At 40.1% G+C, this 16,809-nt stretch overlaps 1 protein-coding gene across 1 annotated transcript in view; it reads right to left on the minus strand.

Annotated features, from left to right (window-relative positions):
- Positions 1 to 16,809, minus strand: part of EFHC2 (EF-hand domain containing 2) — a 199,513-nt gene that overhangs the window by 95,630 nt on the left and 87,074 nt on the right. Inside the window, exons 5-8 of the mRNA XM_063601869.1 lie at positions 11,717 to 11,968; positions 10,325 to 10,438; positions 9,798 to 9,936; positions 3,652 to 3,820 (exon numbers count right to left, since the gene is read on the minus strand). Coding sequence (XP_063457939.1) covers positions 3,652 to 3,820; positions 9,798 to 9,936; positions 10,325 to 10,438; positions 11,717 to 11,968 — 674 coding nt within the window. The remainder of the gene's footprint in view (positions 1 to 3,651; positions 3,821 to 9,797; positions 9,937 to 10,324; positions 10,439 to 11,716; positions 11,969 to 16,809) is intronic.

The raw sequence follows: 16,809 nt of genomic DNA on the forward strand, positions 1-16,809 counted from the left end.
CTCAAATTTTCTAATGGCCCCCTTATCACTCAAAGTCAAAAGCATCCTTAAACAGTCTGTAGAGCCCTGTGTACCCAGTCCCCCATACACTCTCATCTCCTCTCTGTGTGCTCTGCTCTTTACTCATCTACTCCATCCATGTCGGCCTCCCGGATGCTCCTTGCACATCCCAAGCACACTTCTTGCTCAGGGCCTTTACACTGACTGTTCCTTTTGCCTGGAGCACATTTCCTCTCCTCAGTAAAGTCCATCAAGACCACACTATTTAAAATTGCAACCAGGAATGTTCCTCAGCCCCATACTCCCAATCTGCCTTTATTCTTTCCACAGCAACTTAATACCTTCTTTATTTTTTTCACAGTACTTAACGTCTTGTAAATACTTCATAATTTACTTATGTATTAATTGATGGTCCACCTCCCAGAACTAGAATATAAGTTCCACGATGGCAGGCCTTGGTGTCTATTCTGTTCACTGATGTATCACAAACACCCAGAACACTACTTGGCACACAGCAGGGATTCAAGAACTAGTTATTCACTAAGATAATGAATGGCTCATCCAGGGCTATACACCTACTAAAAACCTCAAATATATCTAGAGCTATAGAGTCTTATGGTTGGAAGACACATGAAGGCTTATTTTTATTAATGGGGAAACATTTTTAAAAGAAGGAAAAAAATGACTGGTGGGGACAGCAGATGGACAATATCTGTAACAAGACAGAGATGAAGATTAAACCATGAATTTTTGGATGCTATATGGTTATGACTGGCACAAGTCTGGTATAATAACCCTCCTGGTGAGAAGTCATCTGTCTCTTCTATCCATGATTAAGAACTGGATGAGTGAACATTTATTCTATTTGCTCACTTCTTCATCCATTCCTTCTCTTCTTAGACAAACTATTGATCCCCAAATATATAGCCAGCACTAACTCTTATGGAAGCAATAAAGCTGGCCCCTGCCCTCAAGGAGCTCTTGGTCTAAGAGGAGCCCACAAATTACATAAACAAGTCATTAAGATGCACTGTTATATGTATAGGTTCTGTCGAAAGACAGGTAAATTCCAGAAGTCAGATTTCCCTGGGTTCAGTTCCTAGTTCAGCTAAAAATTAGCTGTGTCACCTTGAGGAAGTTGTATGGCCTCTCTGAGCCTCAGTTTTCTCATGTAAAAAATGGGTACAATAACATTATCTACTTTCCAAGGATTTGATGATTAAATTAGATTAAGTATTGTAACATAGCACATAGTAACCACTAATGGCTTATTATGAGTAATCAGTAATAGTAGTAATATTATTATTAGAAATATAATCAACAGAGTACTGTGGGCACACAAAGAACAGAGTAACTAATTCAGCCTGGTGCAGCAAGAAAGATATTATCCTGGTTCTCCCTCCTCAGACTAGACAATCTGCCCAGCAGGCTACCGCAGTGATATCTACCCAGATAATAAAGATGATCTTTATATCCATCAAAAGCTCATATGCTTTAATCTGAAACTATTCCCTCCAATGACTCATAGATCAGCATTAACCTCATAACAATAGCACCAAGTACATTTTTAATAGCAATATACATATAATCAATGTGTCATGTACAATTCCATGTCTCAATTCACAGTTTATTTGTATTTTAAAAAACTATTCTTTGTATGCTTTGTGAAATCATCTTCCTTAGGTTCTTACAGTTTTAAAACCTTGGGTTATTCAAACTCATCTATAAGTCTCCAGCCGAATGTGCTAGTTACTATGGAAACATGGTCCCTGTGTGAGAAGAGCTTGAGGAAAGTGTATTCCTGGCACTGATTGAGCAGTGGACAGAAAGAACAAAATGAGAGACATTTGTGCCTATACTACCATTCTCCAGCCATGACAACATGACAAGAACATGGAATACCATCTACAGTCAGTGTTCTGTGGGCAAGTTTACCCAGTGTAGACAGAAAGAGGGACTAAGTCAACTACTCACAAAGAACGGTTTTCCCCTGGGTTCCAGAAGCAACACCCTGGAAAATATTTCATCTTGTTTACTTATAAGAAAAATTCCCTCTCCTTTTACAATAGGGACATTCTTCCTGCCCACCTCCTTCGGGTGGCTGTCCTTAAAAACAGCAGTTAGCCATCAAAAATCCTACCCTGGAACCTCACCTAAACACTGTTCTCGATAAGGGAGGACAGAGTATAAGCTGGCAACCCTCTTATGTGATAAAAATCAGTGGTTCTCAAACACTGGTGTGTCTCAGAATCCACTGGAAGACGTGAGAAAATTCAGAATGTTGGGCCCCTTCCCCAGAGCTTCTATCTCAGTCAGTCTGGGGGTGGGGGAGACACAATAATTAGCATTTCTAAAAAGTACAGGGACCACTCCTGAGAAGCATCAAATCTAAAACTTAAAAATAGAACCCTAAAATCCTTAAAAGTTAAAGATTATTTCTAGAAAGACAAAGGACATCATGTCATAGCAAAGGCAGACTTTAAGACATTCTATATAATTCTTAATCAATTTTTACCACTTTTATAGATACAACATAACTACTGTTCTCTCTCCTTCAAATGTGCTACAACAGCACCTGACCCCAATCAATTTTATGAAATTCAGGATGTCTTTTTCTTCTCCTTCTCCTAGACTTACCACATTCCCTTTATCACTGCTTCTCCCCAGAATCTCCTGATCCATTATTTCCCTCACACAGGACTGTAACCCTTAGCCCACATCCTATTCAAGCATCTACAATGTTTCCCCACCACTTTTCCCCTGACTTCTTTCTCCAGGGCCTGCTCTCCCTGCAGAAGCAAAAAGTAGCCGAGGGCAGTGTCTACATTCTATATGCATGATTTACAGGCAGGTTTTTCTCCATGTCTATTAGGAATACTTCTGAAAGTCCATCATTTAAAATTATATTCAGCCAAGTGAGAAACCTATGGTTACTGAACTCAACCAACCTCTCAAGTGAAAACAACATTAATCACCAAATAACATTTTTAAAAACACGTATAAATCCTTGAAATCTCTATAGCAGGGGTTGGCAAACCACAGTCAGTGAGCCAAATCTACCAGGCCACCTGTTTTCATATGACTTTTGAGATAAGAATGGTTTTTACATTTTCAAATGGTTGGCAAAATCAAAATAAGAGTAATATTTTGTGATATGTAAAAATTACATGAAACTTGAATGTCAGTGTCCATAAAAAAAGTCTTATTGGAACACAGTCACACAATCATTTACATTCTGTCTGTGGTGCTTTCACGCTACAAAGGCAGATCTGAGTGGTTGTGACAGACACCGTATGGCCCACAAGGCCAAAAATATTTCCTATCTGACCCTTTAAGAAAGAGCTTGCTAACTCCTACTCTACATCTTTCCTATTTTCGGGAGACAGATATATAGATAGATATGGAAAGGCAACATAGACTAGAGATAATATTACTTTAGGGGCCTCCAGATGATACTTATTAAAATAAGCACTCAAGTAAGAACCTGTTAATACGTGCATGTTAATCAACCTCATTAAAAGCCTATAATAATGTCTCCCTGGACTTGCAATTAGATGAGCTGCGTGACATCTGTTTCGTCATGAGAACTATGTTATAAACCCCAAACACATTTGGGAAAGATCAGACTAAAATCATGGTTCCCTCAAGCACCTGTCTTTTTCCATAAACTTCTTGAAGTTCCTCCGATGAGGTGTGGGCTTGAGGTCTATGCAGTTACGGAGAGAATCCTCTTCAGAACCAAAACCGTTGTAAGGTGGAAATTTCCTTTCTATTTTTGGAGGAGGAGAAGGAGGCTTGCATGAAACTGAGGTAAAGTTCTCTAGAACAAAACAAAGGCAAACAAAACATCAATATTTTTTTTGCCCTGATTATGGCTGTTTTGAAAGGTTTGTTATGTTTTCAAGATGAACATGGAGATCTTTGTAGACTATTTTAAACTCTTTCAAACAAAACACAGCAAAATCCTGTGAGAGTACTTTTCAATCATGTTTACAAAAACCATGGAACTCACTTAATAATCACCATTGGTTCAAAAGTTAAAAAAAAAAAAGAATCTATGTCAAATAAGTAAACGTTTATATTTTGTCATCACATTCCCATTTCTGAATATTTTTTGTTCTCCTCTGATTTTTCCAATAATATGAAAATTCAAACTTGAAACTTTAGGCCACTCGTTCCACATTTTAACCTGTAATTTAGCCCTCTCCTATCTCAGTCAACACTCACTAATAAAATTCTTTTCCAAACAGGACTTACTCCTGACTATTCGCCTTTATCCTTCCCCATCCACCATCTCCTCCTACTGCACCCTCTATTTGAGTACCCTCCATTGCCTCCAAAGCAACTCCAGGTCATAGTACTTCCCTATGTAGTTCAAAAACAAGCACCAAAACAGAACTTTCCTCTCACCAGCCACGGCCCCAGGTAGCTTTTGTTAAGCCCAAGAAAAGACTACAATTGCACTCAAATGCAATGAAGCGAACAAACAAAACAGAAAAAGAAAAAACTTTTAAAATAGCCAACTGCCTACTCTCTCCAAGGGAGTGCTACGCGGTAAATACTGTTGATTTTATTTATATACTTATCATCTGTGAGGAAAGAGAGGTGGAGAGAGAGCTGGTAACATATTTGTAATAGCCTAGGAGCTTTCAGGTACTCATTTGCGAGGCTGTACAATCTCAGAAGCAACCGTGCTCTCCAGAGCAAGGAACATATTGACCTGGTCTATCCAAGTCGCTGTGTTTGTCCCCAACATAAATGGCAAAAAAAGATGCCACATCTTTCCTAAAACAAAACAAAACAAACTCCCACAGAATCTATTTTCTACTTCTTCCCCAAGCTTCAGTATGACATAGGTGTTTTCAATCCTGTATGAAAGGAGTTCTACATAAGCAAATATTTCCTTTTCCACTGTCAAAGTTCCCATAGAGGAAGAGTACAAATTTTAGTGCACACCTCCGGAAGAGAAAATGGAGATCAATTTTTCATCCAAGACAACCTAACTCTTAATATTAAGGTGGTTGTTTGGTTTTTGTTTTGTTTTGTTTTTTAACTGATGATCAAAAGGCTAAGGGCTTGAGGCCATTTCTAACTCTTGTTGAAAACATTTTCAGCTTTCATATGTCCTTAGACTTCCTAGCAGCCTTTGTGTGAAATTTCCCCAAAAACAATCCCCAAAAGAGTATTGTTACATCCTAACAGAGACTGCTTACAGCAGACATGTTTATAAAGGTGACTCAGTGAAAGGGGGGAGCCAGTGTGCCAGTACAGAAGTGACTTGTGAGCTTCAACTATTGCTATTTTTATGGTGATTAAAGAAAAGTCTTGGAAATAAAGAGGAGAGTTCAAATCTTGGAATTGGGCAGAATTGCGGTAGACTCTATCATTGCTAACCATTACATCTAACGCACCACTGTTTGGTCTTTCATTTCAGGAAGAACATCATAGCCATGGCAGGAGAGCTGTATGTGATTATTTAAAAATCTGGGCCTGAGCAGTTTCTTTCAACAGGAGACATATACATACAACTCTACATACCAATCTAAGCAGTCTAACCAAAAGAGGACACATATTGAATCTCAAAGTAATTAGGACTGCATTCTACACTTCCCCCTAGAATTACAGGGCTTATAACACACTGTTGTTTTCTCAACCATATAATTTTTGCAACAGATTTAAGTAACAAAAGAACCAATTTAGAGCTTTCCTCTGCACCCACAGTGCCATCTAGTGTATAAAAGCTGAGAACTTTTCCACTCCATCATGCCTGACTTTTATACCACCACATACATCTTTTTGGAAACTCTGGCTCAAGATCCAACTTTAAATCCCATTTATCTGGGTAATTTGCATACGTTCACAAAGCTCTGGACTCACAGCTGAATGACAAGTTTCCTCACTTTGGTTTTCCATCATCCCAGCATCCTGCGTGTTTTAGGTGTTCAAAAATATTCATTGAATAAATGAAAAAGTATACATTTTTGTACAAAGCATCTTCCCCAATGTCTCAAGTTGGCATTCTGCTAGATCCTGAGACAGATATGTCTTTTAATTATCTGATTCTTCTAATTCCAAGTGACTTGTCAAAACATATATATATCGAATGCCCATCCATGGTTGACTAGATTCCAACAAATTGGCAGACAGATGATACATATTACAAAGGAGTCTTAATGCTTCTTCGTGGTGATTTTCTATTTACCATCTCAGTGGGAAAGACTACTGGGAAAAGCCTTCAGTTACCTCAACGTTCACTGCTTATGTTCTAGTAGCCTAGAGATGAATACAGGTTTTGGGAGGCTGGAAGCTTAAATAATTTGGGCAAAGCTCTTCTAGGCAAAGAATGTCAAATTACTAAGACAAAGTTAGGCCAGGGCCTTGGATTGGGACCCCTGGAAAGGAAGACCTCTAAAGATTATGCTTCATTAGCTTCAAGGTAAATCCACTTGTGCTTGTATTCAATGCCCATGTCAAATGATTTCAATGAAACCTAAATTCGTGAATCACATCATGTTAGAGCTATAAAATCTTTAAGAATCCTCCCATCTCAACCATCTTCATTTCATAGGGGAAGCAAAAGAAACAAAATTGTTAGGTCCATCAGGGCCATGTGATGAGACCAGAAGCCAATTCTATCCTATTGGTGCAATTTTAAGTGTCCAATTCACTCAAATAATCATTAAACACTCATCTTAAATGTCCTGCTGTTCCTAAAAATTCAGAGATGGCCAGAAATGACTCCACAAAATTAAAGGTGCTTTAAGATTTTTGTTGAATCTAAGCATAGCCCAATAAGTGTTCAAAAGCAATGAGAATGAACAATCTTGTTACTAGTTTCATTGTCCCAGCCACTAAGAAAAAATAAGAAAGTCCACTGATAGACAAATAATAACCTAAAGCAGAAATTCCTACGTAAGAACAGTTTACATTTGATCCCTGTCCTTTTAGTGAAAGGAACACCTGCTGGAACCCCTAGAGCCTTTTTCAACCTTCATGCTATAGGAAAGATCAACAGACCTCCATCTGCCGGACCGTGTTCATTCACATAAAATAATGAGGGAGTGACATGCTACAGCCTGGCAGGCAAGCCAGGGCCAGCAGGATGGCCAAACTGCCTGATGGAGGGGGTCCCACTGCACTATTAAAGAGAAGAAATCTATGGAATCACCTTCTCCTTAGAATCCTTAAATGTATGAAGGAATCATCTTAAGAGATTGAGTTTTACACAGGAGCTCAAATGTCTCTTGGAATTTTAGCAAGCCCTCCACTTCTACATAAATAGAAAGGTTATCCATGTACCTTTCTTGGGACTGTGGCCAACTCCTTCTCTTTGTCTGCCATTTTTTTCTCCCCCAAAATATGTTGGGGTGTCATTACACAGGAGAAGGTACTAAAGCACCAAGGCGGCGTACTGCGTTAGAAATCTCCCCTGACTTCCTGCTAGAGACGCCCCTAGCTGTGTTGCTGCTGCTTGTCAGATCCTTCCTGCGTGCTGCACAGTGGAGATACCCAGGTTTTCTACTGAACACAATTATTGACAAAGGAGGAAATGTGACCACAATTATTGACAGAACCACAATGATTGATGGAACTTTGTCCTGGTTTGGGTTTTAAGGATACCAAAACATAACGCATGTAATTTGGTCAATTTAAAAAATTGCTGAGACCAGATGAACTATAAATAAAATTAAAATGGCAGAAATAACTGTATCTAAGTAACATTAAGGATATTAATTTAACCTTACCAAAAAATCAGGAAAAGCAAATGCAAAGATTATCAGAGAACACTGATTCATTCTCCCCTCCACCTCATCATAGATATAATTTCTAGTCTTTACTTACATTAAGTACACTGTTGTAACTCAAGAAATGTTGTGTAATAATAGTGTCTGTTAAATGGGATATTTTAACATATGTTATGAGAAATATAAAAAGTCAGTGTGACTATGAAATGCATCATAATTTTGCATTTGCATAATTTTCTGTTTAAATGCATAATGCTCATGTTATATTAGCTTTAGAGGCACAGACTACTTTTTTTTTTACATAATACAATTAGTCCACAGAGTGAACAAAAGAAGTGAACAGAAAGAAATTAGCACAAGGACTCGACTGAAATGGACCATAGGACATTTGAAGCTGATACATTTACCCAGGATGGCTCGATTTGGAGCACACCAGGGAATTCACACTGCCTCGAAAATTTTTCTAGAGAAGCCGTTAAGACCCTAACAACATACTAAGTCCCACCAGTAGGACATTCATTTTCCCAAGTACAACTTTCATATTCTCACCAAGCTGACAGACAAACATCAACCAAAAGTTAGACTTTATGTTTAAGGAATCATATAATGCTTTGGAACACCACATCCTTTATATTAAGGTAATCATCAGGTGTAAGTTACGGTTTTTGGTGACTCATCTTGATATATACATTTAAATTTTCATTCTACACTAAAGACGGATTCCAAACAGGCATCTACATTTATTAAAGGCCAAATTCTTTTCCCACAGTCTAGGGGCCACCAGCAGCTTCTCTATAGCAGCTGCCACCTGCACATTCCTGGCTGCTTCTTGTCCACAGTCCCCAAGGCAAATATGCCCAACTGTGTCCACTGAAGGGGACTAATTTTAGAAAATAAAATAAAAAGAGGCCACCAATTTGGCCCCAGTAGGGCCCATACATTTTGACTAATCTGGCATGCAGATGCAGTGCAACAAATTCCCCTAATGAACCTAAGAGTAAAACTGTAAGCCTTTTTCACTCTAACCCCCTTGTGTACTTGATGTGCCTTCTCTCACAATATAAAGATTCCCAGAAGGCCAGGAATACTACACAATGCGGACAACAAGACACATAACATGGCTTCATCTCATTCTAGTGACAAAGCACCTTGTCTTTCAAGAAGCTGCGGTTGCACTTGGCTTCCATCTTGCCCCTCGGGGAAGTGTGTTCATATGAATACTCCAAGGTTCAGAAAGAAGTACAGGACTAAGTACCCACTATCCCAACTCCAGTCCCAAACTGGGAGGTCAGCAAGTCCCATCAATTCCTAGCAGCAGCAGGTATCTGGAGCCTCAGGTAGAGGGGAGTTTAACAAATGAGGGTTTATGCTTTAGGTTTCACGTCACATCCTCCGCCAGCTTCCAAGACACTCATAACACGGTGTCACACGCTGCAGGTCTCAGTTCCCCTTCCAGCCTAGAAACCTCTTACACAACTCTATCTCCTAAGTCTACTACAGTGACCTACATATAGTAGGTGCTTAATCAACCGCTCATTTTCATTCTGAACTGAACTAACCTTACTGGAATGGAGTTAATATCTGAGAAGAGAGAAGCTTAAAACCTGGCTGAGCCTCACCAGGAAAGGTAGAGCAAACTAGCAGAAGAGAATTCCCTCAATAACTCAATTAGGCATATCCATTGTGGTAAGAAGAAGTAAGTGAAAAGAAAAGCATTCAGATTTCCATTTCGATTGCTAAACCAAAACATTTAGCCCCCCGGCATCAGGCAGACAAGTTCAAATCTTGGCTCACTCTTTGCTCACTGTATAACCTTGGACAAATGAGCCCCCTTTAAGCCTCGGTTTTTTTCACCTCTAAAATGGGGATAATGAGCCTATCCATAGAGAATTGTTAGGAATATATAAGACAACAAACGGCTGGAAGATAGCAAATGCACAATAAGTGGTAGCTATTATGAGCCTAGCATTTGAAACTCCAAAGTAAAATCTTAATTAGGGAACAAACAATTTAATTTAAAAAATATTTTTAATTGACATATGTATCACTTACCAATTCCATATTTAGACTTATAATAAGACTTCGTAAATTCATCACAGTCATAAAGGAGCACTTTTCTTCCCCACACATTGATGGTGACTCCTAGGGACAGGTCACTATCTTTGTAAAACTCTTGGTCTACTTTTCCTAGCTAAAAAAGACAAAGGAACATAGCATTGGCACCATGGACCCTCCAAAGAACCAGGAACCCCTTCCCAGAGAAAAAAAGGAAATTAAAAATAAAACTTCAATCTTTAATAACTAAATTTTTAAAATCAAATAAAAAAGCAACCAGTTGATGTTAATATTCTAAAGTATTATTTTAGCACTGTAGTATTATACTTACAAACTGCAATGCATTGCATATATTTATATAGACATTTCAGCATGTTTATTACTGATAAATAGCAGTACAATGCATACATTTATTCATCGATTTCATTCACAATCTCACAAGAGAAGAGTACGTAACTCGCCCCACTGTTCAGGTTCCAAAGAAGTCACACTAGAAACAGGTAATAAAATATGAGGTTCCTTCCCTTATATCTATCGAACAGGTAGCCATCTGCTTGGTTCTTTATAAAGTCACCATATGAATTGAGAACTGCTCGATCTGTTATCTGGCCTGGTTGATAGACTCTAGGTGGGCAATTCTGGAAGACAAAATCAAAACAAGATGTGGTAGGATTTAATCCATTCCCTTTCTTACTATAACCCCAGGGCTGGCATAGAGGTGGCACTCAATGAATATTTGTTGAATGAATGAATAAAATGAATTAACTAATGTTGGCACACTGTAAATGTCAGGTATGTCATTATTATTTTATATTTAGCCTATTTTTCAAAGCCATTCTAAAAACAGGCTTTTCTGGCACCTCCTGGTTGCCTGCTATGGGTATCCCAGGGCTCCCTCTGGGACAAATTGTGCCTCTCCTGCCTCCAAGCAAACGCAGTAGGGCTTCCAGCAGTGGGCTCAGAGAATCTGGGAAAGCCTCCCGGTGACGACTGAATGGCTAGCAGTTATTTGCCTCGGAAATTAGCATTATGGTAACCTTTTCATGTGCACTAAGAAGACACTTTATCCAAATAAGAAAGAAAATATAACATAGAGCTTTTGAAAAAGCCTTTATGTTCTTAAGTGTCCTTATAGGTGTTTACAGGTCCTTAGATGGTGTTTTTTTGTTTTTTTTTTTTTTACTATGTTATGACATTTTAAAGATGGGGAAATAAGCTCAAAGAGGTTAAGTGATTTGCCCAAGGTAACACAGCTATTAAGGGGCAGACTCACAACTCTAATCCAGGTCTGGGCTGTTTCTGCTGCACCCAAATTACATGAGCTCTCAAATGGCCATAAATATTTGTAGAAATCAATCTGACAACTCTTTTTAATGTTAAATAAAATGCAAAAGTCATCACTGCCACTAGCTAGTGGCTAGTTGGTGACTAGTTGCTACATTCAGAAAAGGCACTTTGGTTTGTAAACTTGCATGTGTATGTTTGTGAGTGCATGTGTACATGCACATGTAGGTGCACGTGTATAAGTGTGTGTTTGTATTCACAACCCAGACCAAACCATGGGCTCTCTTCAGTAGTCTGCAGTGCCCTGTCCAAAGCCACAAGCAATTCTTTTACTAAGGAGTCATTTAGTTTCATAAAACTGGATGTGAACTCAATGATGAATAGGTGCTTTTTCTTACATTTGACTTTTTTCCTTTACTTGCCTTAACTTCAATGTTCCAACTCTAATTGATCATATTCTCTGTATTACTTTCACAGATGTATATTAACAGAGGGCACAAAATGAAAGTTTTCTAAATACCTGCACTAGTGCATGGTTACTATCATCATATAGTCATAACACACAACATTCCAAACAGTGACTAGTCTCTTGACCCACAAGCAAATTCAAAGTGGTTATATCCACTGCTCACCTTGGGTAGCTTACTCCTCCGGAGGAACATTTTTAGAGCATCTCGGCCTGAGTTGTGTGGAAGCAATTCTTTGATTTCAATAGTATCATCACACAAGAAGTAATGCAGGATGAGTTCTCTACGGTCTCCAAACATTGAGACTGAGTCATCCCACAGGCAGAAGAAACACAAAATCTTGCCATGATACTGGAGGAACTGTTTCAGGGTGTCGAGGGATTCGTAGGGACGTAAGGGCTCTACGTGTTCTACAACCTGCAAATGGAGAAAATGTCAATAATAGTTGCAGGGTTTGCATAATCGCTTTTAAGATATACACAATCAAGTGACAAATATATAAAGATATATTTTTGGTCAGGCACGGTGGCTGATGCCTGTAATCCCAGCATTTTGGGAGGCCAAGGCGGGAAGACTGCTTGAGTTCAGGAGTTCAAGACCAGCCTGGGCAACATGGCAAAAACACAACTCTTAAAAAAAAAAAAAAAATTAGGCAGATGTGGTGTCACACGCCTGTAGTCCCAGCTACTTGGGAGGCTGAGATGGGAGAATTGCTTGACCCCAGGAGGTCAAGGCTGCAGTGAGCCATGTTCACACCACTGCACTACAGCCTGGTCAACACAGTGAGACTCCATTTCGAAAAAGAAAAAAAAAAGAAAACAAAACAAAAAAGATATATTTTTCTACAGATTATTCTGTGATTTTGTTTTTAATTTCAACTATGACATAGATACATACACATCTATAACCAGTTTTAACCTTAAGAACTGGCTGGGCGCGGTGGCTCACGCCTGTAATCCCAGCACTTTGGGAGGCTGAGGCAGGTGGATCACGAGGTCAGGAGATCGAGACCATCCTGACAAACACGGTGAAACCCCGTCTCTACTAAAAATACAAAAAATTAGCCGGGCGTGGTGGCAGGCACCTGTAGTCCCAGCTACTCGGGAGGCTGAGGCAGGAGAATGGTGTGAACCCAGTAGGTGGAGCTTGCAGTGAGCAGAGATCGCGCCACTGCACTCCAGCCCGGGCGACAGAGTGAGACTCCATCTCAAAAAAAAAAAAAAAAAGAATAGAGACAAACAAGTTTGAGGAAGTTTTTCATATTAAACATTAATACACTAAACTATACTTCTGGCCAGGTGGGGTGGCTCACACCTGTAATCTCAGCACCTTGGGAGGCCACAGTGGGTCGATCACTTGAGGCCAGGAGTTTGAGACCAGCCTGGCTGTCTCTACTAAAAATGCAAAAAAGTTTAGCCAGGTCCGGTGGCAGGTGCCAGTAATCCCAGCTACTCAGGAGGCTGAGGCAGGAGGATCCCTTGAACCTGGGAGGCAGAGGTTGCAGTGAGCCGAGATTGTGTCACTGCACTCCAGCCTGGGCGACAGAGCAATACTCTGTAAAAAAAAAAAAAAAAAAAAAAAAAAAAAAAAAAAGATTAAAAAAAGAAAAAAACTATACTTCTTTAATATTTTTTAAAATTGACTTTTCAAAAAGATTTAAAATTCTTATTTAAGAACAGACAAAACTAATCTACGGTGACAGAAATCAGAACAGTAATTGCCTCTGGGTAGGGAATTTGACCAGAAAGGGGGAGAAAGGAACTTTCTGAGGTGGTAAAAATATTCTACATCTCGATTTTTGTGTTGGTTACTCAATTGCACACATTTTACAAAACTTGTTGACCTATGTACTTAAGATTTATGTGTTTGACTCCATATTAATTATATCTCAACCAAAAACATAATTTGTCTTTTCACTGGGAAATTCATATGTGTACATAATTCTTACTCATTCAAAGATTTTTGTGAAGGTAAAAGGGAAGAAATATATTCACTGTTTTATTTTAGCTCAAAAAGCTTTAGGTATCAAGGATAAGAATGCCCCGGAGAAACAGGAGCACAGCAAATGGAGAAGGTCTTAAGGTCTGCAGAGCCTCTGCCTCGGCTGTCCTCTGTCCCAGGAACCACTAGTTAGTTCCATAGTCTTCTTGATGCAACTCTTCCCTCTATTTGCACTTTCGCAGCCCTGTCGTGGAGTAAAACTGCCCCCATTTCATCTGATGTAACCAAATAGGACTGTTATATAAGGAAGTGCACACTGACAAGGGAGATGTTATCCCAAATCAGGTTATACAATCTTTTTGTAAATTTTTGAAATTTCTATCTGTCGAGGGCAGTCTAGGTGCAGTCTTAACCCAAGACAGTGGGGAGACATGATGGCTTTCCAAAGACTCTTCAGTCTTATCTCTGATATTTAAATGAAATTATGGGACCACTATTTCAATTGATTGAAAAATGTTTCTTTGGCATTATGAGGCCTCTAAGAAAAGCATTATTGATAATATACCATTGGGATTCTTTTCAGTCTAAGTTAAATTGTTTAATTTTAACTTTACAGTTTAAGACAGCAAACACTGCAGAAGTAAATGTATGAAAGTCAATATAGAAGCCTCTTATTAAACTCCTAATTTCCCAAAGATTTCTATATTTATTGAAGAATTTTCTCCCTGAGGGAATAAATGCTAAAATGATGTTCCCACTCTGAAAGGAAATTATTTAAAACATTTCTTAGCTGTTCTTGGTATTTATTCTCAATTCCTGGCACAAAAGATCTTTTTCTGGGGGTGGCTGGCAAGATGGCCGAATAGGAACAGCTCTGGTCTGCAGCTCCCAGAGAGATCAATGCAAAAGGAGGGTGATTTCTGCATTTCCAACTGAGGTATCCGGCTCATCTCATTGGGACTGCTTAGACAGTAGGTGCAGCCCACGGAGGGCGAGCTGAAGCAGGGTGGGGCATCGCCTCACCCGAGAAGCACAAGGGGTCAGGGAACTCCCTCCCCTAGCCAAGGGAAGCCGTGAGGGACCGTGCTGTGAGGAACAGTGTACTCTGGCCCAGATACTATGCTTTTCCCATGGTCTTTGCAACCCTCAGACCAGGAGATTCCCTCAGGTGCCTACACCACCAGGGCCCTAGGTTTCAAGCACAAAACTGGGCAGCTGTTTGGGCAGACACCAAGCTAGCTGCAGTTTTTTTTTTTTTTTCATACCCCAGTGGCGCCTGGAACACCAGTGAGACAGAACTGCTCACTCCCCTGGAAAGGAGGTGGAAGCCAGGGAGCCAAGTGGTCTAGCTCAGTGGATCCCCCCAGCAAGCTAAGACCAATGGCTTGAAATTCTCGCTGCCAGCACAGCAGTCTGAAGTCGATCTGGGACGCTGGAGCTTGGTGGGGGGAGGGGCGTCCCCCATTACTGAGGCTTGTGTAGGCGGTTTTCCCCTCACAGTGTAAACAAAGCTGCCAGGAAGTTGTAACTGGGCGGAGTCCACCACAGCTCAGCAATGATTTTGTAGCCAGACTACCTCTCTAGATTCCTCCTCTCTGGGTAAGGCATCTATGAAAGAAAGGCAGCAGCCCCAGTCAGAGGCTTATAGATAAAACTCCCATCTTCCTGGGACACAGAACATGGGGGAAGGGGTGGCTGTGGGCACAGCTTCAGCAGACTTAAACGTTCCTCCTGCCAGCTCTAAAGAGAGCAGCAGACCTCCCAGCACAGTGCTCGAGCTCTGCTAAAGGACAGATTGCCTCCTCAAGTGTGTCCCTGACCCCTGTGCCTCCTGCTAGGAGACACCTCCCAGCAGGGGTTGACACCTCTTAAAGGAGACCTCCGACTGGCATCTGGAGGGTGCCCCTCTGGGATGAAGCTTCCAGAGGAAGGAAAAGGTAGCAATCTTTGCTGTTCTGCAGCCTCCACCGGTGATACCAAGGCAAACAAGGTCTGGATTGGACTTCCAGGAAACTCCAGCAGACCTGCAGCAGAGAAGCCTGACTATTAGAAGGAAAACTAACAAACAGAAAGGAATAGCATCAACATCAACAAAAAGGATGTCCAAATGAAAACTCCATCCGAAGGTCAACAACATCAAAGACCAAAGGTAGATAAATCCACAAAGATGAAGAAAAACCAGCACAAAAAGGCTGAAAATTCCAAAAACCAGAACACCTCTTCTCCTCCGAAGGATCACAACTCCTCGCCAGCAAGAGAACAAAACTGGACGGAGAATGAGTTTGATGAATTGACAGAAGTAGGCTTCAGAAGGTGGGTAATAACTAACTCCTCTGAGCTAAAGGAGCATGTTTTAACCCAATGCAAGGAAGCTAAGAACCTTGAAAAAAGGTTAGAGGAATTGCTAACTAGAATAACCAGTTTAGAGAAGAACATAAATGACCTGATGGAGCTGAAAAACACAGCACGAGAGCTTTGTGAAGCATACACAAGTATCAATAGCTGAATCGATTAAGCAGAAGAAAGGATATCAGAGATGGAAGATCAACTTAATGAAATAAAGCATGAAGACAAGATTAGAGAAGAAAGAATGAAAAGGAACAAACAAAGCCTCCAAGAAATACGGGACTATGTGAAAAGACCAAACGTACGTTTGATTGGTGTACCTGAAAGTGATAGGGAGAATGGAACCAAGTTGGAAAACACACTTCAGCATATTATCCAGGAGAACTTCCCCAACCTAGCAAGACAGGCCAACATTCAAATTTAGGAAATACAGAGGAAACCACAAAGATACTTCTCAAGAAGAGCAACCCCAAGACACATAATTGTCAGATTCACCAAGGTTGAAATGAAGGAAAAAGTATCAAGGGCAGCCAGAGAGAAAGGTCGGGTTACCCACAAAGGGAAGCCCATCAGACTAACAGCAGACCTCTCTGCAGAAACCCTACAAGCCACAAGAGAGTGGGGGCCAATATTCAACATCCTTAAAGAAAAGAATTTTCAACCCAGAATTTCATATCCAGCCAAACTAAGCTTCACAAGCAAGGGGGAAATAAAATCCTTTACAGATAAGCAAATGCTGAAAGATTTTGTCATCACCAGGCCTGCCTTACAAGAGCTCCTGAAGGAAGCACTAAATGTGGAAAGGAAAAATCAGTACCAGCTGCTGCAAAAACATACCAAATTATAAAGACCATTGACGCTATGAAGAAACTGCATCAATTAATGGGCAAAATAATCAGCTAGCATCATAATGACAGGATCAAATTCACACATAACAATATTAACCTTAAATGTAAACAGGCTAAATGTCC

This window comes from Pan paniscus, chromosome X, assembly GCF_029289425.2.
Source record: "Pan paniscus chromosome X, NHGRI_mPanPan1-v2.0_pri, whole genome shotgun sequence".
Taxonomy (NCBI): Eukaryota; Metazoa; Chordata; class Mammalia; order Primates; family Hominidae; genus Pan; species Pan paniscus.